This window comes from Cervus canadensis, chromosome 4 (assembly GCF_019320065.1).
Source record: "Cervus canadensis isolate Bull #8, Minnesota chromosome 4, ASM1932006v1, whole genome shotgun sequence".
Taxonomy (NCBI): domain Eukaryota; kingdom Metazoa; phylum Chordata; class Mammalia; order Artiodactyla; family Cervidae; genus Cervus; species Cervus canadensis.
In genome coordinates this window covers 15249463-15276488 of record NC_057389.1, presented here as the reverse complement: position 1 = coordinate 15276488, position 27026 = coordinate 15249463, and the positions used below count along the sequence as shown (strand labels likewise).

Here is a 27026-nt window from a genome sequence, read left to right as displayed (position 1 = left end):
GTTATGTAGCAAACCCTGGGGCCTTAATTACTTCCTGGATGCAAAGATGAGTGGTGAATAGCCAAGTCAATGATACCATGCATAAGTTCTTAGTTCTTGTTAACCAAGAAGAGAAAACATACCAGTTGCTCAGACAAGGCAAAATTCTTCAGGTCGTTTAGCACTACAACCTGCAGGTCTTCATTTGGGGCCACCAGGTGAGATGGTGGGCAGGTGCGCTCCTCCCATGGCAGAGCTGTGGCATACTGCTGATCGTAACTCAGGGTCCACACAAGCACGTTTGTTCTGGCGCTGACTTCTGAAGACCGATCCCGGGCTTTGGGGCACACGGTTTCTATAAACTGTTCTCAGACTCTCCGGGTCTGTAGGGTGCCTCTGGTGATGGAGAGAAGAGGATGGATAGGGTACAGGGCAGAAGGAGCCTGGCCCCCAGCTTATCTTGTTGTCCAGTTTGTAGACTGGAGTTTTGCTTTAGAATAAAGAATTATCTTTATTCCTGAAGAAGGCTGAATTGTACTGGTTTGGGTGATTGTATATCCTTCAGACAAACCTTCACAGGTCACGTTTTCCTGGGCATAGCTTTAGATGAAAGTTAGCAGACCATTTACATTTAGAGTCTATGATGAGGACCTGGGCTGTGGTTCTCTGGGCCGATGTTCTAAATTGATGGAGGCTACTCTAATTTTGTTAGTGATCAAACTAGAGAATGGAAGGTTGCATCCCCTTGTGGAAATCATGGAGCCTGGCCAGCAATCTCCCTGACGTGTGCCGAGAGGAAGAAGCTGGTGGTGGGGCGGCATAGTGTTTTACTAGAAGGGAAAGACAAAATTTTAGCATCAGAATGAAATGGTCAAGATGGTTTTAAACCATCGAGTCCAAGACTGAACCCTGGCTTTTGAGAGGCTGCAGTTTTAACAATTCATTCCTCTTGTCTCCAGTCATTCCGGGAGGAAAACAACCTTAGATGTGAGGTTGGACTCTTCAGAACTTACTTAGAAATTTCTTTGTGTTTTTTATCAGGTGAAGAATGATGACAGCCAACATACTTAAAATCCAGTATTTGGAGAAATGTTTCATGTGGGGGCGCACATAGCAAGAAACGCTCTTTATGGCATTGGTACATGTTTCATTTGTACCATAAAAAGTAAATACAGTATTTCTGTGTATCTGTGTCATTTCTGGATACTTAGTTTATATGAGAGTAAGCTATAGAAAAGGTGCTGTTTTTCTGGGTGCAAAAAGGCCAAATATTGGCAACTTCCTATGGTTCAACCTAATAATGTTAAAAAAAAATATTGTCTTATTGTGTTTAAACCTGAAGGGACGGGGGTCTGTAGACCTAAAGAGCGGTTTGTTCTTATTTTCTGTCCTGGAACAGAGAAAATGCCCGTCCTGAAGGCTGAAGCGTCGCATTATAACGCCGACTTGAACAACCTGCTGCTCTGCTGCCAGTGTGTGGACGTGGTGTTTCACGGCCCAGACCTGGAGGCGGTGGCTGAGGCCCACAAGATCGTCCTCTGCGCCGTCAGCCACGTCTTCATGCTGCTCTTCAGCGTGAAGAGCCCCGCCGACATCCAGGATTCCAGCATCATCCAGACCACCCAGGATCTCTTCACTATAAACAGAGACCCTGCGTTCCCAGGTGCTAGCCAGGAGTCTCCGGGCAACCCACCCTTACGAGTCATCGTGAAAGACGCCTTCTTCTGTTCTTGCTTAGCGGACATCCTGCGCTTCATTTATTCAGGTATCTTGTCAGATGGTTCTGGTGCAGCCTCATACGCTTCTGAAATGAAGTATGCCCGTGGTCTTCATGTGTACTGGTTGGTTTTATCCTTCTCTTCTTCATACTATCTGAGGTGATGATTGTAAATGAAATAATATTTGCTTTATCCACAGGAATTGGTCCAAGCTTCCTCTCTCCTTACAAGTCTTGCCTTGGTTTTACATCTGCCTGTAGAAAGAATAACCTCTTTTCCTATTGAGCGAGTATGTTAGTATTTAAGTGTTAGTCACTCAGTTGTGTCCAACTCTTTGCGATTTCATGGACTGTAGCCCTCCAGGCTTCTCTGTCCATGGAATTCTCCAGGCAAGAATAATGCAGGGGGTAGCCATTCCCTTCTCCAGAGGATCTTCCTGACCTAGGGATCGAACCTGGGTCTTCCGCATTGATTCCTTACCGTCTGAGCCACTAGGGAAGCCGTTATATTTAAAAGAATATTCAAAATTCATTTTGAATATTCAGTATTCAAGAATTCATTGGTTCAACTTTAAAGAAATAAAAATCTTCAAATATATATGAAAATAAGTGTCTTTACTTACTTATTCTTATTTGACTCAGATTTTGGAGGAAATTGAAGGGAGAAATTACCATGATCATTGCATTCAGTTTAGCATCTAGAAACAGTATCTAAAGTTAGTTCAGACTGATATCTAATTAACTTTGTGACTATTTCAAACTACTTTATTTACTTCTGTGCCCTTATCTTTGTAAGATTCAGCTTATCAATTGCGTTTCTTCTTATCCTTTTAAAAGCTCAGTATAGCACATATATTCTAAAGATCAGACTTTTTAATTTGAGTTATTTTAACAGGGTGACTTCCTGGGTAACTCAACTGGTAAAGAATCCACCTGTAATGCAGGAGTCCTGGGTTCAATCCCTAGGTTGGGAAGATTCGCTGGAGGAGGGCATGGCCACCCACTCCAGTATTCTTGCCTGGAGAATCCCTATGGACAGAGGAGCCTGGCGGGCTACAGTCCATGGGGTCACAAATAATCGGACACGACTGAGTACCTGAGCACAGCATTTTAGCAGATAAATTGGATACTCACATTTAAGTGTCCTATTTAAGAACAGAAAAGAATGGATGTAAAGTGATTTTTAAAGTAAGCATCTAAGTACACATTTTCTGAAGATTTCTCTCTTCTTTAATTTTCTTTTTCTGCCTGGAACCATGTGCTGATGAATTATTAGGTTAAGATTGCTAATTCTCTGGAACGTGTCTGGAGAAACATTTATAATCTGTTTTTCGACTTTAGAATTGCAGACTGATGAAATGTTTGCAAGTAGAGAAAAAGTATGACTTAGCATCAGAGATTTGCATAGCCTTCCGTTCAAATGATTGATGATAAGATTTTTCTTTTTCTCATTGGAGCTGTGTTTAGTTTTGCAAGTTAAGAAGTTAATGGTTGTGAAAAATACAGTTGTAGCATGCAGATTTAAGTGGATTGAAAATACATGTATTGGAGTTGAATGTGGTGGTATAAATCTTAAATCCATTAAGTGAATATTTGCTTGGACTATTGCACCCCTACAGAGCATACCAGCATAGTCAGTGCCTTCGGCATGGCAGCCTGTCTGTAAGGGTAGGCTGAACTAATGAGTAGACTCTAGGAGCTGTGAATCATTATGTGAACAAATCAGATAAGCTAGAGACTTCATTTAGTACAACAGATTTTTATGTTTAAACTTAGAATCTCACAGCTCAGAATTAGGACTAATTTTGAAAAGCCAAAATGTTTACATGTTCAAAGAAAAAAAATGTCTTTAATGATATGTCAGAGAACCATGATGGAAGTGTTTGGTTTTTTTTTTTTTTTCAATGAGTCTGCTGTTGAAGTCATGAATTATTCAGCGTGTTTCCCACAGTATCCATTAAATACTTTCAAAAGCACATGAACACTTTAAGGTCAGTTCTGTCCTCTTTAATATGGTAGCAATAAAATAACTAAATGTATGTCCAGTGACAGAACCTGCTTATTTTTCTCCTAGGGAGTAACTTTTTTTTTTTTTTTTTTGAGTAACTTTTTTTTAAACTGCAAAATTCATACATGCAGATGGAAAAAGGGGGGAGAGAAAAGAAGAAAGTTCTCACTCCCTAGGACCCTTCCCCAGAGTTGACTACCTATTATAAGTCGTTCATGTATTCACACTCTAATGCTTTCTGAGAGAAATGAATATGTTGAGAAACTTGCACTAATGCACATGTAACCTTTGGTGACTGCTTTTTTCTGGGAACCACAGGTAGTTTCCATGGGTGGAGCATGGAGTGGGAGGTGATGGCTGGAAGGAGATGAGGCTGGCAGGGCCCGTGGGAGCTGCTCCTGCGGTCCTGAGAAGCTGTTCTAGAGCTTTATGCACGATCAGACTGGGCTTTGGAAAGATCCTCTCTAGTGATGGTGGGAAGGTGGAAGAGCAGGCAAGACAGGAATGCAGTCAGGAGGCACTGTTATTCTGGAGCTCAGCCTAAGGACGGCCAACATCCTAAAAATAGGTGGTTGGTCTTGCAGCCTCTCTATCACCTGTACCAGTACTCTTCAAACCTTAAAGTACCTGCCAGTCACCTGGTGACCTTGTTAATATGCAGATTCTGATTTGGTGGGCCCTGGTGGGGCATCAGTTCAGTTCAGTTGCTCAGTCGCGTCCGACTCTTTGCAACCCCATGGACTGCAGCACACCAGGCCTCCCTGTCCATCACCAACTCCTGGACCTTGCTCAAACTCATGTCCATTGAGTCGATCATGCTGTCCAACTATCTCATCCTCTGTGGTCCCCTTCTCCTCCTGCCTTCAATCTTTCCCAGCACTGGGGTCTTTTCCAGTGAGTCAGTTCTTCAAATCAGGTGCCCAAAGTATTGGAGCTTCAGCTTCAGCATCAGTCCTTCCAATGAACATTTAGAACTGATTTCTTTTAGGGTTGACTGGTTTGATCTCCTTGCTGTCCAAGGGACTCTCAAGAGCCTTCTCCAACACCACAGTTCAAAAGAATCAATTCTTTGGCGCTGAGCTTTCTTTATGGTCCAACTCTCACATCTGTACGTGACTACTAGGAAAACCACAGCTTTGACTGGATGGATCTTTGTCGGTGAAGTAATGTCTCTGCTTTTTAATATGCTGGCTAGGTTGGTCATAGCTTTTATTCCAGGGAGCAAGCTGAATTTCATGACTGCAGTAACCATCCACCGTGATTGTGGAGCCCAAGAAAATAAAGTCTGTCACTGTTTCCACTTTTTCCCCATCTATTTGCCATCTGGGACCAGATGCCATGATCTTAGTTTTTTGAATGTTGAGTTTTAGGCCAAGTTTTTCACTCTTCTCTTTCACTTTCATCCAGAGGCTCTTTAATTTTTCTTCACTTTCTGCCATAAGGGTGGTGTCATCTGCACATCTGAGGTTATTGATATTTCTCCCTGCAGTTTTGCTTCCATCTAGTGCTTCCTCCAGCCCAGCATTTCGCATGATGTACTCTGCATATAAGTCAAATAAGCAGGGTGACAATATACAGCCTTGACATACTCCTTTCCCTGTTTAGAACCAGCTGTTCCATGTCTGGTTCTAACTGTTTCTTCTTGACCTGCATAGAGATTTCTCAGGAGGCAGGTCAGGTGGTCTGGTATTTCCGTCTCTTTAAGAATTTTCCACAGTTTGTTGTAATCCACACAGTCAAAGGCTTTAGTGTAGTCAGTGTGATTCACACAGTCAAAGACTTTGGCATAGTCAATAAAGCAGAAATGGATGTTTTTCTGGACTCTTTTGCTTTTTTGATGATCCAGTGGATATTGGCAATTTGATCTCTGGTTCCTCTGCCTTTTCTAAAACCAGCTTGAACATCTGGAAGTTCTTGGTTCAAGTATTGCTGAAGCCTGGCTTGGAGAATTTTTGAGCATTACTTTACTAGCGTGTGAAATGAGTGCAATTGTGTGGTAGTTTGAGCATTTTAGGCATTGCCTTTCTTTGGGATTGGAATGAAAACTGACCTTTTCCAGTCCTGTGGCCACTGCTGAGTTTTCCAAATTTGCTGGCATATTGAGTGCAGCAGTATCACAGCCTCATCATTTAGGATTTGAAATAGCTCAACTGGAATTCCATCACCTCCACTAGCTCTGTTTGTAGTGATGTTTCCTAAGGCCCACTTGACTTTGCATTCCAGGATGTCTGGCTGTAGGTGAGTGATCACACCATCATGGTTATCTGGTAAGATCTTTTCTATATAGTTCTTCTGTGTGTTCTTTTTTTTTTTTTTATTTTTTTATTTTTTCTTCTGTGTGTTCTTGCCACCTCTTCTTAATATCTTCTGCTTCTGTTAGGTCCATACCATTTCTGTCCTTTATTGAGCCCATCTTTGCATGGAATGTTCTCTTGGTATGTCTAATTTTCTTGAAGAGATCTCTAGTCTTTCCCATTCTACTATTTTCCTCTATTTCTTTGCACTGATCACTGAGGAAGGCTTTCTTATCTCTCCTTGCTGTTCTTTGGAACTCTGCATTCAGGTGGATATATCTTTCCTTTTCTCCTTTGCCTTTCGCTTCTCTTCTTTTCTCAGCTTTTGTAAGGCCTCCTCAGACAGCCATTTTGCCTTTTTTGCATTTCTTCTTCTTGGGGATGGTTTTGATCACCGCCTCCTGGACAGTGTAACAAGCGTCCGTCCATCGTTCTTGGTGGCGCTCTGTCTGTCAGCTCTGATCCCCTGAATGCGTGAGGGTCTGCACTGCCGGTGGTCTCCAGGCAGTGCCGATGCTTTGTACCACAGGCTGCTGCAGCACCTGCTCTGGGAAGGAGTGGGACCACCAGCCACAGCCAGGGGCTGAGGGCCCGGAATTCCTCCCCGAGGCCCTGAAGAGGAGCCCAGTGATTGGTGTGAGGGCACGGGATCAGAGTGGGACGCCTGCCAGGCTGACTGATATAGCACAGCGCTCTCTGGAGCAGGGGCTGTCCATGCGTTCTTGCACCCCCTGCCTGAAGTTGAGGAAAGTCGATGCTTCGTGGTTGGGTGGAAACCAAGTGAGCCTGGCAACAGTGACTAGAAGCCAGAGGTGCGTGGTGACAGGGGGAGCTTGCTGAGCTGCAAACCCCCCACCAGTTCAGGGCTTGGACTTCCTAGTCTGACACTTAGCTCTTACCTTTCTGCTCTGAACTTTGTTTGCATGTGACTCAGTCAAGAGGTAGAGCCAGGTACACACTGGCCACAGGCCACTGACCTGGGGCTGCAGGGAGACCTGGATGTGGGTTGAGGTAAAAGGAAAATAAATGCTGCAGCAGGTGCCTAATAATTATTCTTTAATTATTTACTCGGTATAACCTCAGACTCAGGCAAAAGTGATACTGTTCACTGTGTTTAAAAAGACTACCATCTCAGCAAAATACAATTAATTGAGAAGAAAAATCAACCAGATTCCCGATCTCAAATGTCTATAAACGTTTTCTGATGTTTTGTTTTTGCCCTTTGATCTTTTCCTGGTGCATAGGTTGCTTATTTAAAAAAATATTTTTTAATTAAAGCAAACTAAAATTTGAAACCTAATTTTTTTTTTTCCTCAGAAACTTAAAGAGGCCGGGCTTGTGTATTTTCTGTTTGTTTGTCTTATTGTTGTCAAACATCTAACAACTTTTGAACAGAGCACAAGTCTTAAGACCCAGTTTCGCACTGGTTTCCTCCTTGCAGCCCAGGCCTTGCTGCGGGTCATGTTGGGAACCGTGGAAGACAGAAGCTGGTTGTGCTCACGTCATTTGGACCGGGAGGTAGAGGTAGAACCCGTGACAGGGTGTGCCCTGGAATGTTTGCCCTGAGCAAACACGGGCTGAAAAACCCTATTAAACCTGTCTCCTCCTTTAAAAAAAAAAAAAAAATGAACCAAATGACAGAAAATGTCTCCATTCTTTTTAAAATTAAAAAAAATTTTTTTTATAATTTTCTTTTAACCTTTAGGAATTTGAAATGTTGTAGATATCGTGTCTACCGTGGACATTTGAGTTTCGTATTTAGAAAAGGCCTTTTAATACTCTGGTTAACACTTTACCCCTGTAATGAAGGCCTCTGTTCATTTTCATATTCAAATTTCTGAGCAAACAGACACAGTGAAAGTGCATATGTTAATCTCCTCTTGGATAGCTGCTAACATTGCATAATGTCTGAGTACTTCATGACCACCACTGACATTGCATGTGCATGTTCAGTGGTGCCCGACTCTTTGCGACCCCATGAACTGGAGCCCGCCAGGCTCCTCTCTCCATGGGATTTTCCAGGCAAGAATACTGGAGTGGGCTGCCATTTCTTTCCCCAGGGGATCTTCCCTACCCAGGGATCAAACCCACGTCTCTTGGGTTTTCTTCATTGGCAGGTGGATTCTTTACCACTGAAAGAGGAATAATCTGAAAAGTGAGGCCAGCAGTTTCCAGGTCTTGAGGAGTAATCCTTAAATGGCATACAATTGTAACATTCTTACAATACTCTGTACAGCCTTTATGCTGGCAAATTCCTGAGTCACAGGATCTCAGATGGATAGCAATTGAAATCTTTGTAAGAGCATCAAGAATTTAACTTTGAGCTCTTCCTGCCACAGATGGCCCTTAGAATTTCACATCACTTATTGAAATGCTGCCAGGATAAATGAATATGTGGAAATGAGCGTAGTATTCTCCAGCTCTTGAAATTATTCTGTGATATGCTCTTTTCTGCAATGCATAAAAGAACAGTTGAATGCACGTGGGTAGATCATGCTCTCTAAGACTAAGTAAATAAGTGCTCTAAGAGGTTAAAGAAGATCACAATCAGTTACGTAGGATGACATCTAGAGCTCTGCTGGAACATACAGTTCCATGCCTATTGTTAGCAGCAGTGTATTGAGCACTTAAAAGTATGTTGAGAAAATGGAACACATGTTAAATGTTATTGGGGCTTCCCTGGTTGCTCAGACTGTAAAGAATCTGCCTGAATGCGGAAGACCTGGGTTTGATCTCTGGATCGGAAAGATCCTCTGGAGAAGGGAATGGCTACCCACTCCAGTATTGTTGCCTGGAGAATCCCATGGGCAGAGGAGACTGGTGGGCTACAGTCCATGGGGTCACAAAAGATTCAGACATAGTTTAGTGCCTAATACTAAATGTTATTACCACAAAAGAAGAAAAGAAAAATCTCAGTCTGATTATTGCTTTATGAGGACCTAAGTGTCAAAGATGATTTGATTAGCATTTCTAATTATGAAAAGAAGCCAGTCATTAGAGTGTCCTTATAACTTAAGCTTGCTCTTCTTTTCAGTTATTGGATCGTTCTGTGTCTGTTCTCCAACAGATTGATATCCTGTAGCGATTTACCTGTTGCTAATCTTAATACACTTAGATTTGATGCTTGTTTTCTTTCTGATACTCTTCTGAATGGAGATACCCTGTAGGTGTTCTTTAGTTAACGTAACTTTACTTTTAAGAAACAATCCCTGTGCTCTCCTTTAACATGCGTGAGTATCGGTCACAACTACTTCCATGTGCTGTTTGCTGCGTGTCACCGACCCTGGGTTTTGATAGTGGATGAAATATCTAAAGGAAGAGCAATAGTCATCAGTACTCAACGGACACTAGAATTTCCTGGAGGCTTTTAAAATTGATGTCTGGGCCCCATCTCTGTCTGGGGATGGGACCTTCTCCACTGGTATTTTATAAAAGATCTTCCAGGTAAATGTAATAAATAGCTAGGGGTGAGAATCACTGGCATAGAGTGAATTTTCTTGAACTGAGGTCCCTTGGCTTCTAAGGGATCCTTCTCTTTTATGTAGACTTCAATGGCTATGCGTGCGTGGGATATTTTCTGGAGCAGTGATCCAGAGAATTCATCAGATTGTGAAAAGAGTACATGACTTGAAGTTAAAAATCATTCGTTAAGGAAGAGGAAAACAAAAAGCATGGGCTTGTTCTAGACTGTACGCCTTGGGGAATTTGAGGAGGGGGAAGAGCTAACAGTGAAGTCAAAGAAAGAGTGATGAAAGGTAAGAAGAGGCAGGGGTGCCCTGGAGCTAGCTAGTGCCGACGTAAGAGAGACAGTGTGAGACGTGTGAGAGACAGTGGTATTTACCTATTCCTAGGGATGTGTTCCAGAGAAGGCAATGGCACCCCACTCCAGTACACTTGCCTGGAAAATCCCATGGACGGGGGAGCCTGGTAGGCTGCAGTCCATGGGGTCGCTAAGAGTCGGACATGACTGAGCGACTTCACTTTCCCTTTTCATTTTCATACATTGGAGAAGGAAATGGCAACCCTCTCCAGTGTTCTTGCCTGGAGAATCCCAGGGATGGCAGAGCCTGGAGGGCTGCCATCTATGGGGTTGCACAGAGTCGGACACGACTGAAGCGACTTCGCAGCAGCAGCAAGGGTGTGTTCTGTGTTGTTGTATTGAACTTGGCCATGGTGGGAGCATGTACCCCACAGAGTAGCAAATGCCTCAAATGAGGACTGTCCTTCCCCGACCCCTCTCCCTGGATACACTGTAGTAGTCATGAAGGGCAGGTAAGGAGAAGTTGAAGACTGGCAGGGATGCCAAGTGCTGCAGGGCTTAGCTGTAACGAGGCCTGAGAGCAACTGGACTGCCAATCTGATTCTAAAAGATTAGTTTTGGATCTCCTTGGTACAGCCTGGCGGCAATTGCCTAATCTCACTGGTTCAGTGAATGTTCATTCTGTGCCCTGTCCACTCCCCAGTATTCATGAAGGCACCTGGCAGAGTTCTGGCTACCTGAAGGGAAATACCAGAAGAGAAAGATCAAGAGCAAACAGAAAAGGATCTCACGTTACCCAGAGGAATAAATCAGCTCAATTCATACCAGTCGTTAATGGCGAAGATAGAACTGGAACCTGGGTCTCCCAGCTGTGCCCACCCACTTTGTATCTTTTTGAGTTGTATTTTTAGGATTTAGGACTGTCTATAACGGAGAAGGCAGTGGCACCCCACTCCAGTACTCTTGCCTGGAAAATCCCATGGACGGAGGAGCCTGGTGGGCTGCAGTCCATGGGTCGCTAAGAGTTGGACACGACTGAGCGACTTCACTTTCACTTTTCACTTTGATGCATTGGAGAAGGAAATGGCAACCCACTCCAGTGTTCTTGCCTGGAGAATCCCAGGGATGGGGGAGCCTGGTGGGCTGCCGTCTATAGGGTTGCATAGAGTTGGACACAACTAAATCGACTTAGCAGCATAAGGGATGGGATGGATGGGGATAGTCTCTATAGAAATGTACTTTGGAAACTTAGCAGCATTGATAGTAAGATTCACTTGATGCAGAAAAGGCCAGTAGGGAGTAGGAAGGCTGGGTAGGAGACTGCTGTAGGCTAAAGAGAGAAGTGTTTGGGGGAAGGGGAGACGTTTTGCTGATCCTGGAATAGGAGACTTGTAAGACACAGAGGAAAGGGGGCTGATAGGAGTGAAGTGAACCGAGGAAGAGATGGCTTAAAAGTGGGTTGGTGTGAAAAGGGAGAGAGGGACTGGATGGGGTGATTTTTTTTTTTTTTCAAATGTCACAGTTGTGTAGTTCTCCAGAATATTATCCAGCTCTTGTCTTCGGTTGGTTCTGTAAGCACTGGCTATGGAACATCCTCGTCTGACCCTGACAGTGCGTGAAACCTTCTGAATGCATTCTGTTCCTTTGCTGATGGTAGTCACTGCCCTTCATGACTGGCATCATGGAATCCAGCCTTAGAAGGGACCAAATCCGCCTCTTACTCAGAGCAAGTAAATAAGTCGAGTGTTGGACCCCTTTGATGGGAGCTCGTGTCCTAGCCGCTGCTGTTATCATTAGCTGATCGCCTGTTATAAAAGAGATGGCAGCTGTTCAGAAAGAAGACTCTAGCTTTTGAGCAATAACTTAGGTGAAGGCAGACTTTTTTTTTTTTATGTGAAGGCTGTTTAAATGTTTTAGTATAATTACAGGAATATATGTTTGATGAATAAAAAGTAAAAGAAAATTTAAAAAAAGGAACATTGATACCCAGTAAAATATTTATCTTTCTTCTTGCTTTAACAAAAAATTCAATATATATTGATTTGTTTACAGGTGCCTTCCAGTGGGAAGAGTTAGAAGAAGATATCAGGAAGAAATTGAAAGATTCTGGAGATGTTTCAAATGTAATTGAGAAAGTTAAATGCATTTTAAAAACACCAGGAAAGGTAAATTAGTTTATTGTAAGTTACTTTAACTTTCTCTGAATTTTAACTGCTATACTGAAGTGAATATACTAGGGAGTCATGAGGAAAGTCGATAATGTATTTTTTTTCCTTAAGTATACTTTTTGCTGTTTAAATGTTTTAAATATAAACACATGATTTCTTGCTATCTCTGATTTTAATTCATGTAAGAATTCAAATATGTATGAGTCATGTCTTTAAAATGTTGGTTTGTGAATTCTGTTCCCTGAGACATTCCCCTGGGACACTGGGAATATGCAGTCTATGTTAAGAATGAAGGCTGTTGAATTTGCCTGGTTATAGTCAGGCTTATTGGAGACAATGCTTTCTCACTGCTCGCAGTTTCATTCCAAACAGTTTTCAGGGGCATGGCAGTTTCAGTGTATGTCTTTTTCAAGAGTTCGGAGAAATCTCCTTGGCTAGGTGGACAGCTGAGGATTTGTTTCTCATCCAGTATAGAGTTAAATGCATATGTTAGATTCAAAGATTATGGTCATAAACTACTGCACATGAAAACTCTAGTAACTGAGATTTTGCAGAGTCTATGAGAGCCTTAAGAGTAAATTTGTTCACTTTCAAGATGACTACATTATACAGTTTAGCCAGAATCTTATTTCAGATTCTGTGATAAGCAAATCGACTACATTAGATAAAAAGATAAGTTGTGTGCACTGCTTAGCAGAATAGAGGTTTATGTTAAATGTAAGAAAAATGATTATTCCTTTAATTTTTTATACAGATGACTGCCAATGCTATAACCTAAGTTTATTAACATTTTAAGTTAATGTTTCAAAACTGCACTAAGTTTTTATAAAGATTCCCAACTATTCTTTAAATTAAAAAATGAATTCTTTTTAAACAAAATATGGGATTAAGGGATAAGGCCATCCTTTTCTTGTTTTAATAGCACATTGAAGCAGGTATACAGAAGCTGGCCACTTGTGCCGGTGTATGGCAGGGTGGTAGCTCTTACAGTCTAATTAGCTAAATAATGCTTTTGTAGAAATGTGCATTGTAGACTTGCACTCTGCTTTTCAAAAGTTCTCTAGATGAACTTGCTCACAGACCAGTGAAAATACACATATTCTCTCCAAACTTCTGCCCTCGCATTTTTTTTTCCCCCAAATTCAAGGCATAGTTGGCTTGGTGGCCTAATAGTTAGAATTCTGGCCTTTCATTGCTGTGGCCTGAGTTCAATCCCTGGTCAGGGAATTAAGATCCTGTAAGCCATGTGGTATGGCCCAAAGGGGGGAAAAAAATCAAGGCATAGGTGATAAGGAAATCTGTTATACAGATTCATAATCTTTATCTATTGATACCTAGAATACGTCTACATGTATTCATGGTGTACAAATTCATAACCTTTACCTAAATGGTTAGGACAGAAGTGTTGCCTGTTGTTCTAAACCTTAGCTTTTCCTTGGGTTGGATTCTGAACAGTCATTCCTTTGAGTGGCAAGAATAAAGCAACTTTTTCTTGGGGAAGGGAAAGCTGGGTCCTGTGTTATTCTGTGGGATGGGAGAACACAAGAGTTCTATGCTTTCTTCATGTGCTTTCCTGGGGGTCTCTCTTCTTTGAGTATTGGGATTTAGGAAATAGCCATTTAAATTGTGTCTGCTGCAAATTACCTGTGGCTTTGAGTAAGTCTTCTCAGGGCTTTCTCTAAAATGAGGGATAAACTAGGCATCATTTAATCAGTTTATCAGGCGTGGTTTATAGGATTTACCGAATCCTAACCATTCGGCCACGAAGAACTTCCATCTATGCCTAGTTTATCTCTAGACTGACTTCTGAAGCCCTCAGATTCTGACGATGATTTTTGACTGGTCCTCTCCTTTATGTCCCCCAAGTCCTCACCTCTGGCTCCTTCAATGTGTATGAAAGTATATTGTGTATAAGAACTTAGATTATAGGAGCAGGGTTTGTATAATCCTACTTTGATCATCTGTTTTGCTCATGGATATTGTCCTGGAGTGTATGTTGTTCTTTGAGAGGAAGGATAAGTTTTTTTCCCTTCTCGCCAAACCTTTTAACTTCCCATCCTAGTAGATTAACTCAGAGTGGGGAGTAGGTGTCTTTTATTCTTATTGCTAACGTTGTACGCCTGGTTATTTCTTGGAGATAAAGCTTTCTGAATTTCCTGTCTGGCTGAGCAGAGGGTCAAGAGTTCTGACCCGGCCAGAGGTTCTGAGAGTCAGCCAGGGAACTGGGTGATGGAGGAAGGGAGAGGGGCTGGCCCTCATTTCCTGGGGTTCTTTCTTTCAGAAAGGGCTGTCTGACGGATCACAGAAGGGATGCACAGAGCACCAGATCCTGAGTGGGGAGCAGAGAAAGGCTGGAGACCCCCAGCCTTCTTCACTGTTAACTGGAGGCTCCAGCTAGGAGTTCGGAGAGGACAGATTGGTGTGGTCATGGGACCGGGTTTCTAGAGCTCCAGATGAGAGATGCAGGCAGTCTTTGATAGATTCCAGCCATCACGACTGTGGGCAGGAGAGCTATTTAGGATTATAAGGTTGTAGATCACGATGCATTAGTCCCTCACTCCCAGGTGTATTAACGTTGCATCTAGTGAGCAGTAGAACTTGATGTGACAGGTGAAAAATATGTGTTTTCTTAATTGCAAATTAAATTTTGTGTATATATTTTCTTAACTCGCGAATAGACAAGCAGGTTGCATACGCAAGCATGTTTTACTAGGCGTTGACATGAGGTTGCACTACTGTTGTCTGTTTCCCAGGTAACGAAGGTCCAGGGGGGTTCAGGACCCACAGCATCTCAGTCGTAGAGTTTTCATTTAGCCGGATCCTGCACTGCTGTGAGCGCTGCGTAATGCAGTATTGCTCATTGACAGGTAGCAGATGCAGTTCCCCAGGGTAGGTTTCCATGAAAGCTGTGACCGGAGATGCCATAGAGGAGGTAATCATTGCTCCTTCAGACAGCAGAGATTTCCGCGTTCTCTAGGCAAATTATCAAAACATATTGTATAATTCTTACTCTCATGTTTTTATTTCTCCTTATAGTTTAATTGCCTAAGGAACTGCAAAACCTATCAAGCCAGAAAACCTCTGTGGTTTTATAACACTTCCCTCAAGTTTTTCCTTAATAAACCAATGCTTGCTGATGTTGTCTTCGAAATACAAGGTATAGTTCAGTTTTTACAAAGTTCATCATTCATGTTAATTTCTTGTTTTAACTTTCTATTTCAGCTTCGAGTATTTTGGGTGAAGAAATGACTATTCTCTATTGTAGGATGTAGATTAATAGTACTTGAATTTCTACAATTTCTAGAAAATTTCATTTTCTAGGAAATGAAATATTTTATTAAAATAAGAAAATTTATATTTTCCTTAGTTTGTTGTTATTGTTACCCAGTGCTTTGTTAACCTTTAGGGACTAGCAGGGGATAGAGTGATGTTACAAATCACCCACTTGTATATTTTGTTTGTGTATTTCTTTAAGATTATAGTTTTTGAATCATCTGAAACTAGCCCCCTCAACATTTTACATTACGTCTAGTTTATGTTTTCAGCTCTTTTCCTTTTTAATTGAGCAAAAGGAACTACTCTCGCTGAGGGTCATGCCTGGCTTACATCAGGCGTCTGTAGTTATCACTACATTTACTTCTTAATGACACTCAGTGCTATTGCTGGTTTTTAGCTCTGTTGGAAAGGAATGCTACCTAATTTTAATAAAGATGAGCTCTTTTAATGCCCATTATTGTTGTTGCTTGGATACTTTGTCACTTTAGTAGATTGAAAGCATAGTCTTAAAAGTGAATTGTGAAATACCTTTAATTAGGCAAGAAGGATAGAAGGAGTTGTTTCAAATGAATGAAGTACACCTTTAAGTGAGCTGTTACTAAAAGGAAGATTTAATTTAATTTTATGGTAGAAATGTATGGCAGCTAATAGTACCTTACTTTTTAAAAATGTTTACCAGAAAGATTTGTTTTGCTTTTTACTCTGGTCACTTGCCAAGACAAACAATGAATTGGGAACTTTCCAAGGTGCCTTTGGGTAAGCGGCTGTTAGTAGCTGCAGTGTGAGTGTGGGCTACTGAGAATGGGATAGTCAGTGACCCTGAAATTATGTAAAATGGGATTCAGAGAAAAGAAGGCCAACAGTTGACCAAATTTCCTTATAATTTGCATAGGAGGCACTGATACCAATTATTTTACACTATTACTTTGCAATATTATTTTAATAATATTGTATATTACTTTGCAATATTATTTTAAAACAATATTTTTAAATATTAAATAATAGTGTAAAATATTAAAATAATATTTTAGTGTAACCTGTTGAAAAGAGTTTCATGGGGAATATGCAATGCATGAAAATATATGTTACATTGAGAGGACAAAGAGAGCAGTGATAGAGAACCCTCTCAGGCTCCGGCCTTTCTTCGGTGCTCCCACCTACCTGCCGTTGGCAGGCGCCTCTCGCATCCCCACCGTGGCAGCGGCTGGACCTGCAAGAGCCCCCTGTAATGCCTGTGGGGATACCGCGTGGCAGCTGCTCCAATGCCCTTTGTAGCCTCCTCGGCTCAGCACCCAAGGCCTCTCCTCCACGGAGAGGAGCAGGAATGGGTGAAAGCAGGGTCCAGCAGCACCGCTGCCACCCGCTGGCCGAGAGGCCGCCTAGCTCTGAGGAGTGTGGGGCGGGCAGCTTCCAGAGCCACGGTCGCTGCTGGGGGAGGGTCTGCAGCCCCAGCTCCAGCCTTGGCTCTGCTTCCCAGCCAGTGTGTGTCCTTGGGCTGGTCCTCCACACGTCTGCCCGGAGTCTCCTCATTTGCAGAGTGAAGACCGTGAGTCATGTCGATTCTAAAAGGTCCTTTCTGGTGATAAGCTTGATGAGACGGTAGTGACAGACCAGGTCAGGGTTTTGCTTGGAAGCATTTTTACTATTTAATAGGTTTGGCTGTGTTACTTTGCTTTTTCGGATCCTCTGTTTCCTCACCTGTAAAATGGGGATACTAGTTTCTACCTGGGAGAGGGGTGAGTGGTCATGAGGATGGAGATGATGGTGCGTAGAAAGGTATATTTAGAGGCCTGATGGGCAAACCACACTGCGTTTTTCTGTGCTGAATCCAGGGCTGCAGCAGATCGTTTTTAAAAAATATTCAGATATCACTGACAACTGACTGGAGTTGACATAAGATAAAAAACTACGATTGAAATAGTCATCAAATGTACACTTATACAAATATATAACTGTATACAATGTGTATATAAGTTTGTATCTTTATCCATTGAATAAAACTAGTTACGGTAAACTTTTGGATCTGATGTAGAAAGATATGTTTTCTTTTGACATTTGAATCTGTGCCTTATGAAAAATAAGCTACATTCTGTCTTGTTTACGTAGTACATATTCTGAACCTCTCTTGAGCTAGACAAGTTTCCTGTTTTCAGAATAAAACAAAAGAATGATTCTAAAAATTTCATTTTCGAAACTTGGCAAGTAGTGTGAAGAACATATGAAAAATGTAGTATTTTAGTATGTAATGAAAACAAGGATCCCTGATAATCTGTGCAAAGGTACTAGAAACTGGGCTTTCAAATATTGTTTCACTCTTAAAACTCTTTTCTTTAAAAAAAAAATAGTAACAACAATGTAATACGACAAAGGAAAGTTACTTTAGGTCTTGATGTTTTCAAAGGACATAGTCATCTGTTAACTAGAAAACTGATTTTTTTTTTTTAGAAAACTGATTTTTTCCCCCTAGTGATTCTTCAGCTCTATCCTCTTGCTGTTGTGTAAATAATCACTATGTTATTTTCATTTAGCGTGTTTTATACTTTGCTTATATATATGTGTGTGTGTGTATATATATATATACATATACAGTGTTTAGAAATGTGGCTGAACTGAGGTATTGTGTTACAGTCTCACAGTAGAACAGTTTATAACACCAGGACAGTAGTTTGAAAGGGTGAGAAACAAATGGGTATTTTCTTGATTGGAGGTGTTCTATTGAAGTAGGCCTTAAAAATGCTTGAAGGCACTGAATGTTCCGTTCTTGGTTTTGTAATTCCATTGTAATCACAGCATCAACAGGAAATTTCTGTTCAAGTTTCAAGGTTACCCATCCAGTTTCTTTCCCATCTACTACTATCTACTAGGTATTTTTTTTTTTCCAATCTTAAATTTCTCTGCTTAACCCAAATGGTAGTTTGTTTAAGCTGTACTCCTATTTTTTTGTTCTTTTTTCATGGTTCCTTATTTAAGATTTTAGGATCTTCAAGTTGGAAGTCAAATCGCATTGCCTATTTGAATTCTTTGTTAATTGCTGTGTACAAATACATCCAGCACACTTTGGTTGTGGAAACTGGTCACCCCCCACCGATGGACACTGTAACATTGAGGGCAGGCGACCGAAAGGCAGAGAGGCAGAGAGGGGGTCAGGAAGGGAGGCTGCCTGCTGGTAGGTGTGAGGACCTGGCAGGAGAACTCCTGAGACTTCTCCCTGCACCCACAGGAGGTGGGTCTGTGTGGGTGACGGTGTCAGGCAGTGAGTGCAGAACTGAGGCTGTTGTGCCTTGCGTGTGGATCCTGAGGGGTTACTGGCTTCGGAGAAAGTCACTAGGCTTATGTGAAACTTTTTTCCTCTTTTTTTCTGAGCCAGAAGATGTTGTGCTTGGATATTAAAGAGCATGAAGAACCCAGTAATTGTAAATATTTTGGAGAAGAATATATGCCCCTGAGAAGTATGAGATTTGGGGGCTGCCGGATGCAGGCTTGTGGGCAGGGCAGAGTGGTCTGGCTCATAGAGTTACTTTCTGGAAGGGGAGAGGTTTGGCGTCTCCACACAGATGTAAAGAACAGACTTTTGGACTCTGTGAGAGAAGGCGAGGGTGGGATGATTTGAGAGAATAGTACTGAAACGTGTATATTATCATATGTGAAACAGATGACCAGTCCAAGTTCGATGCATGAGACAGGGCCGGTGCACTGGGATGACCCAGAGGGATGGGATGGGGAGGGAGGTGGGAGGGGGGTTCGGAATGGGGGAAACATGTTCACCCATGGCTGATTCATGTCAATGCATGGCAAAAACCACCACAATATTATAAAGTAATCAGCCTCCAATTAAAATAAATTAATTAATCATGCAAACAAAAAAAAAAATAATAAAAGTTTGGCGTCTCCAAAGCAAGGTAGCTCCGTGTTTCTCATCTTTGTACATTCAATACCAAACGTGGTGGCTGTCCCGTGGCAGATGCTTGCTGGTGATCTGTTAATCTGATCTAGACTGAGCTGAAGGCTGGCTGTAGGAGGTGGGAATGGTGAGCCCCAGGCTACCTGAGTCCCATCTGCCACAGCCATGGTCCCTTGGCGTGGTAGTTGGAGGGCTTAGCAAGTTCCACTGGAGAGTCTGATCAGTTTCATGTGCTTCAGTGAGGGATATAGGCTGAAAAGTGAAAGTGAAGTTGCTCAGCTGTGTCCGACTCTTTGCGACCCCATGGCCTGTAGCCTGTACCAGGCTTCTCCATCCATGGGATTTTCTAGCAAGAGTACCGGAGTGGGTTGCCATTTCCTTCTCCAGGGGATCTTCCCGACCCAGGAATCAAACCTAGGTCTCCCACCTTGCAGGCAGACGCTTTACCCTCTGAGCCACCAGGGAAGATATAGGCTGAGGGGCCTTTAAAATTTAAAGCAGCCCTGGCCCTCCCACAAGCAGGTATTATTCATCTGGGAAGGGGAGGTTCCCTGTGGAGGTACTGTGACAGGGAGGAAGCAGGGGACTAGGTCATCCATCGTCCTCTGAATTTTCCATGAAGTCTGAAATGTTGCCTTTGGCCCCACAAGAATTTCCCTTGCCATTCTTGCTATGATCTATGAACTCCTGAGGCTAAGCATGATTTATTTTCCTGTTTCTGATACACAGAAGCCTGGCCAAGACTGTACTGTGAATAATGGCTGTGTTTCCTTGGGAGGGCACATGGGCAGGGGTGGGTAGTGGTATTTCAAGCCAATTGTAGAGGAATGGATGTTTCTTATAAAAACATGTAGCAAAATATTTCATTTCAGTGTTTCTAGCTTCAGGAAATAAAAACTAAGTACCAAATAATTGCCTGATTTGCAAATTGTTGGTTTCAAAGTCAACTTTTGAACTCTCTGAATTTTTCAATTTATTTAAAAAACTAAAAAGTCTCTGAACTTTAATGCTGGTTATCACCCCCAGATCTGGTTTCTGAATGTCAGCTTCGCTGTGCCTAATGAAGTACAATTCTGATTGGGAGGACAATTGCTAGAAGAGGAACTCGGCAGGCTTATCTCTCTTAGCCTTGTCTCCCTGTTGGACCTCACAGGTACGACGGTGCCGGCCCACAGGGCCATCCTGGTGGCCCGGTGTGACGTGATGGCAGCCATGTTTAACGGGAATTACATGGAAGCAAAGAGTGTTCTGATTCCAGTTTATGGTGTTTCCAAAGAGACTTTCTTGTCATTCTTGGAATATCTGTACACAGACTCCTGTTGCCCAGGTGAGCTGCTGTATACATGTTAGATGATGATGATGTTCAGTCGCTAAGTCATGTCCGACTCTTTGCGACTTCGTGGACTGTAGCATGCCAGGCTCCTCTGTCCTCCACTATCTCCCAGCCTTTGCTCAGATTCATGCCCATTGAGTCAATGATACTATCTAACCAACTCATCCTCTACCGCCCTTTTCTCCTTTTGCCTTCAATCTTTCCCACCATCAGTGTTGGGCTTCCATCGTGGCCCAGTGGTAAATAATCTTCCTGACAATGCAGGAGACATGGGTTCCATCCCTGGGTCGGGAAGATCCCCTGGAGAAGGAAATTGGCAACCCACTCTAGTATTCTTGCTTGGAGAATCCCATGGACAGAGGAGCAGGGGGTTGGGGTTGGGGGGCTACACTCCATGGGGTCGCAAAAGAGTCAGACGCAAGAACTAAACAACAAAAACATGTTAAATAGAATCTCATAATTCTTTCTTTCCTGATAATCCATTTTGAGACATTGCTTTCTATGAAACCTCTTTTCATTTAAGGTTTGTGGGAGCTGACATCGTGGAATGTGCCAAGTAGGTGGAGGTGATGTTGGGGCAACAGAGAATTTTTATAGTCAGTTCAAGTGGAAGAGTGGTGATTGGGTGCCTCTTGTGGGCCCTCAGGCCCAGGGATAAGTTCACAAGTCTCTGCAGCAGCAGCAGCACGCTGATCACTGCAGACCTCCTGAAGTGGAGGTGTCTCATAGTACTCAGGGGCCACTCCACTGCCGCAGGTTAGGGCGGAGAGCTCCCTAGAACACTGTCCTTTCATGAGGAAAATAGGGTTGGGCAGCCGCTTTTATGGCTCTGACTTCCAATTGAGGCCCTTTTAAGAAATTTCAATATTCTGAGATTCCTGTGGTTATCACTCTAGCCCAGAGGATGGCCTTTTTCCAACTTTTAATACTAAAAAGTCTGACTTTTTTCTGACTTCTAGAACCATACTCTCCTAAAGCTGACTTATCCACAAACTTTTCTTCAGTGGTTTAGAATGCCCAGTGGACTGTAGGATTTATTTCCCTCTTCACCGGCTGGTGACTGAGAACTGTCCGTGGCAGCTGCAGAGTGGACCAGATTTTGCAGGTTCCCTGGACCTGGAGGCACTTTGGAGAAACTGCAGAATCCTTGCCACAGACCCGGAGCCTTGGGATGCAGGCATAGGAGCCCCTTTTAACTAGTTTTTATCCTTTGACCGCCAGGTGGCTCCCACTGCAGAGTCAACCAGAATAAGCCCCGCTGGTGTAGTCCAGGAGCCTGAGACCTTGGTTACAAGGACCGGGCCAGGCACCCTTGCCAATATAAAAAGAAGATACACCTTTCAGACCATACCTCTCTTCAGGCTTACTGCTTTAATTTTACATTCAGAAATGTTTATTATTGAAATGTCCTAAGTTTTAAATAAGTCATGAGCCCTCTAGTGAAAAGTTTTGCAATTCCAGGACAGAAAATTCTTTTTTTTTTTTTTTTTTAGAAAATTCTTTTTTTAATTGAATCAGTTCTGGTCTTGCAGCTGTCTATAGAATGTTTTGGAGTCAGTTACAGTTATTACTGTTAGTGACTGGCTTATCATTGCTTTCTAGTAAAAATGAAAGCATTGATTCTCATCAAAATGTCTGTTACTGGGTATTTTATTATTTTGGTATTGGAAAAATTGTATGTTAAATATTTGACTGGGTTTGGAATAATAAGGAAATTTGTTTTCTCAGTCACCCTCTCACTAGAGTGATCGAAGCTTTGGATTTTAAGTTTTATCTTACTAATAAAAAAAATGTTCAGAAAAGCAGCAATAACTAAGACAAAATACTTTAAAAATGGTAAAAGGTGAAGTGTGGGGGACAAATGAGTAAAAATGAATAAACAGAAAGTTAACCTGGATACTGGAATATTTGCACTAGGAAACTGCAGAAAGAAAAATAATCTATTTATTTTGATAAATATTTATCATACATACTATTCTTGGTTCCTTGCTGCATTTAAAGAAGGACAAGAAAGAATTACATGAAAAAAATCATTTGACTTAAAGAGAAGCGGTTTTTTTTAAAAAAAAAAAAAAAAACTAATAAAAAAACCTGGGTGACTGCCAGGGGTTTAGGGAATGGGGAAATTTTAGTGGGTACAGAGTATCAGTTGAGGAAGAAGAAAGAAGTTTTGGAGAAGGGAGGGGCGGTGGTTACTCACCAGTGTGAATATACTTCATGCCACTAAACTTTGCACTTAAAATTTAACGTTCTGTTTACACTTAAAACTTTTTGTTACGTTTATTTTACCACAATAAAAACCAAACAAACCTGGGGACTTAAGCCAGAAGAAAAACTGCAAGGATTTAGTACAGCTAACAGACAGAGTAACCCAGTAGCCCTGGAGTTGATTATTAAGGGCAACGGTAGAATCTCTTTCTCTGGAGAATTAAAAACAGCAGAGTCACTTCTGGGTCTGAAGGCTTGAAAGAATTCCCTTTAAAATGGAGCCATCCTTTGGATTGCTGACTCGCCCTTCAAGGCTTTTTCTAGGCATTCTCTCCGACACTGGATGGTACCGTCAGCACTTTCTGGCTTTTGCTGCTGCTCTGGGGCTGGGTCGGAAAGGAGGCGGTGTCACTGCCCACTCACTCTCTCCCTGCCTGGCCTCAGCCGGCATTTTCCAGGCCATGTGCCTCCTGATCTGCGCGGAGATGTACCAGGTGTCCCGACTGCAGCACATATGTGAGCTCTTCATCATCACCCAGCTGCAGAGCATGCCGAGCCGGGAGCTGGCATCCATGAACCTCGACATAGTCGACCTGCTCAAAAAAGCCAAGGTAATTGGCCCCTACGTTTCTGGTTGGTTGATTTTTCAAAAAAAAAAAATTACAAAAATTATATTACTATAAACCTTTTTTTTTGTCTCAAGAGTTGCACTACCCTTAAGAACTAATGAAAATTAATGAAAAAAAAATTTGGAGAAGGAAATGGCAACCCACTCCAGTACTCTTGCCTGGAAAATCCCATGGATGGAGGAGCCTGGTAGGCTACAGTCCATGGGGTCGCAAAGAGTTGGACTCAACTTAGCAACTGAACAAAATAATTAAAATCAGAGGGACGTTTGAATTTACATGTTAAAATATTCCCACATTATGACTTAAAAAGAGCGATACTTGTGTTTCTTCCTTAAGATTTGAGATGACAAATCTGTTTTCAGTGTAGTATTACTTATTGCTTACATGGGCTTCCCTGATGGCTCAGACAGTAAGGAGTCTGCCTGCAATGCAGGAGACCCAGGTTTGATCTCTGGGTTGGAAAGATCTCCTAGAAAAGAGAAGCTCCCTTCAGTTCAGTTCAGTCGCTCAGTCATGTCCAACTCTTTGCAACCCCATGAACCGCAGCACGCCAGGCCTCCCTGTCCGTCACCAACTGCCCGAGTCTCCCCAAACCCATGTCAGGACACTCAAAAATAGTATATAAACAGGAATACTGGAGTGGGTAGCCATTCTCTTCTCTTTAAGAAAGTTAGGGCTTCCGTGATAGCTCAGTTGGTAAAAGAATTCACCTGCAATTCAGGGTACCCCGGGTTGATTCCTGGCTTGGGAAGATCCGCTGGAGAAGGGATAGGCTACCCACTGCAGTATTCTTAGGCTTCCCTTGTGCCTCAGCTGGTAAAGAATCTGCCTGCAACGTGGGAGACCTGGGTTTGATCCCTGGGTTGGGAAGATCCCCTGGAGAAGGGAAAGGCTACCCACTCCTGAATTCTCACCTGGACAATTCCATGGACTACAGTCCATAGGGTCGCAAAGAGTCAGACACAACAGCAAATTTCACTTAAGAGAGCTATTAATATATTTTGCCTAAGTCAGTCAGTTCAGTCACTCAGTCATGTCCAACTCTTTGTGACCCTACAGACTGCAGTACACCAGGCCTCCCTGTCCATCACCAGCTCCTGGAGTTTACTCAAACTCATGCCCATTGAATCAGTGATGCCATCCAACCATCTCATCCTCTTTCGTCCCCTTCTCCGCCTGCCTTCAATCTTCGCCAGCATCAGGGTCTTTTCAAATGAGTCAGTTCTTTGCATCAGGTGGCCAAAGTATTGGAGTTTCAGCTTCAGCATCAGTCCTTCCAATGAACATTCAGGACTGATCTCCTTTAGGATGGACTGGTTGGATCTCCTTGCAAACTGAAGGAGTTTCTAGCCTAAAGGTAGAAACAACCTAAATGTTTATCAACAGGTAAATGAATTAAGCAGATGTGATACATGCAGTGAAATATTACTCAGCCTTAAAAAGGAGTGAAGTTTGTATATATTGTGACATATGTGTGTGTGTGCACGCTCAGTCACTCAGTCATGTCTGACTCTTTGCGATCTCATGGACGGTAGCCCACCAGGCTCCTCTGTCGATGGAATTTTCCAGTCAAGAATACTACAGTGGGTTGCCATTTCCTCCTCTAGGGGATCTTCCCAACCCAGGATTCAAACCTGGGTCTCTTGCATCTCCTGTACTGACAGGCCAGTAGTGTCACCTGGGAAACCCGTGTGTGTGTATGTGTGTGTGAATTGGAGTATAGTTGCTTTGCAGTGATGTGCTAGTTTCTGCTATACGACAGTGTGAATCAGCTATATGTGTATATATCTCTCTTTCCCTCTTGAGCCTCCGTCCCACCCACACCCCACCCCACCTAGGTCATCACAGAGCACCGAGCTGAGCTTCCCGTGGTACATAGCAGCTTCCTACCAGCTATCTATTTTACACATGGTAGCGTGTCTATGTCAGTCCTAATCTCCCAATTCATCTCAACCTCCTCTTCCCCCACGTGTCCATGTCTGTTCTCCACATCTTCGACTTTATTCCTGCCGTGCAAATAGCTTCATCAGTACCATTTTTCTAGATTCCATATATATGCATTAATGTATGATGTTTGATTTTTTCTCTAACTTACTTCACTGTGTATGACAGACTAGATTCATCCATGTCATTGCCAATGACCCAGTTTTGTTCCTTAAAAAGTAATGAAGTTGGGATTCTGGCGCGGCTACTGGTGCGAAATGGAGGTGGACGCGGCCTCAGAAGGTGGTCGGGACGGCCCCCGGCAGCGGCGAGGCTTCGGTGAAGCCGAGAGGCAGCAGCAAAACCACGAAGTGCGGTCTCAGTCCGGGGCCGCCCTGTCTCCCAAACACTCCTACTGGTTGGATCTCTGGCTCTTCATCCTCTTCGACGTGATATTATTTTTCTTCGTGTATTTTTTGCCATGAATGGTTTGCCTGATACCTAAAGAATTCTGTCTACTGGAGTGGATTCCTGAAGATGACTACAGACTTCTTCAACAAAGACGACGGGGCTGGGCACCAGAAGGATTTCAAACTCGAAGGGACCCTCCTTTCATTTTACACATTCTCTTGTTATTTGTGGGGGGATGGGGTGGGAGAAACTGTATTAAACGGGTAATGATCTCACCCATTCAGAGCTAAGTTCGTAAAACTTGACTTTATTCATGTTTTAAAAGTTTTTTTCAGATTGTCTGATGGCTTTACAGGGGGCTGAATCTAAAAAAAGTATTTTACATGGGATTTATTATACTCATTAATAAATACCTTAATATTTTTCTCTTTAAAAAAAAAAAAAAAAGTAATGAAGTTTTAATGCATGCTGCAATGTGGATGAACCTTGGGGACCTTATGCTAAGTAGAATAAATCAGGCAGAAAAAAGACAAACAGTACATAATTTTGTATAACCTATATGAGCTACCTGGAATAGCCAAACTCATAGAAAATAGAATAGTGATTACCAGAGACTAGGGGAAGGAGAAAAGGAGAGTTATTGTTTAACGAGTACAGAGTTTCCGTTTGGGATGAGAAAAAATTTCTGAAAATAGATAGTGGTGATGGTTGCACAGTGATGTGAATATACGTAATGCCAACAAATTGTACACTTAAAGGTGGTTAAAATGGTAAGTTTCATGTGACGTATATTTTACCACAGTAATACAAAGAACTAGACTCATGTTCCAAAGTTGCCTGTCAGCAGGTTATACTGTAATCTGAATTGCATGGTTGGATGGATTAGTCATGGGTTGGAGGTGTCAAGGTGATGATGTCATGGCCAAGTTTCTGAGTTGCCCTTTTATCAGCTGTTGGAACTCAGGATGATAAATGTGCTGGAAATCCTGCTTAGTGCAACGTACATGCAAGTTATAAGCAGCTATTCATCCATAACCTCACAGAAGTACTTACATGTTGAAACCCATACCCTTAGATCAATGACATCTCCTCCTCAGAATATTCTTTGGTTTTCTCTGCAGGTAAATTTGTTGAGATATGGCCAAGTGTATGCCTTTGTTAACCCTAATCATCTCTCTGCTACACAGATATTAGTTCGTGAAGGCCTTGACCTTAGATGAAAAGCTTAAATGAAAATCCTCAAGAATCTCCAGTAGACTTTGTTACCCACAGATGTAGTCATGTATCTGCTTAAAAGCCTTTAAGCTCCTGTGGCCACCGTGACTGTTTCTTCATTTGATTTGGTTTCTTCGTTGATGTGATTTTATTATGATTTGTTAATAAGGCTCCCTTTTCCTGCCTGCTGTCAGATGGGCTGAA

At 42.4% G+C, this 27026-nt stretch overlaps 2 protein-coding genes across 2 annotated transcripts in view; both read left to right on the top strand.

Annotated features, from left to right (window-relative positions):
• Nucleotides 1-27026, top strand: part of RHOBTB3 (Rho related BTB domain containing 3) — a 56912-nt gene that overhangs the window by 22094 nt on the left and 7792 nt on the right. The window contains exons 6-10 of the mRNA XM_043464619.1: nt 1379-1744; nt 11811-11923; nt 14963-15083; nt 20257-20430; nt 23089-23255. Coding sequence (XP_043320554.1) covers nt 1379-1744; nt 11811-11923; nt 14963-15083; nt 20257-20430; nt 23089-23255 — 941 coding nt within the window. The remainder of the gene's footprint in view (nt 1-1378; nt 1745-11810; nt 11924-14962; nt 15084-20256; nt 20431-23088; nt 23256-27026) is intronic.
• On the top strand, nt 25450-25897 carry LOC122439526 (uncharacterized protein C4orf3-like). Its single transcript, XM_043464637.1, has one exon. It carries the CDS (start codon nt 25475-25477, stop codon nt 25679-25681), a length of 207 nt encoding a protein of 68 aa, XP_043320572.1. The 5' UTR covers nt 25450-25474; the 3' UTR covers nt 25682-25897.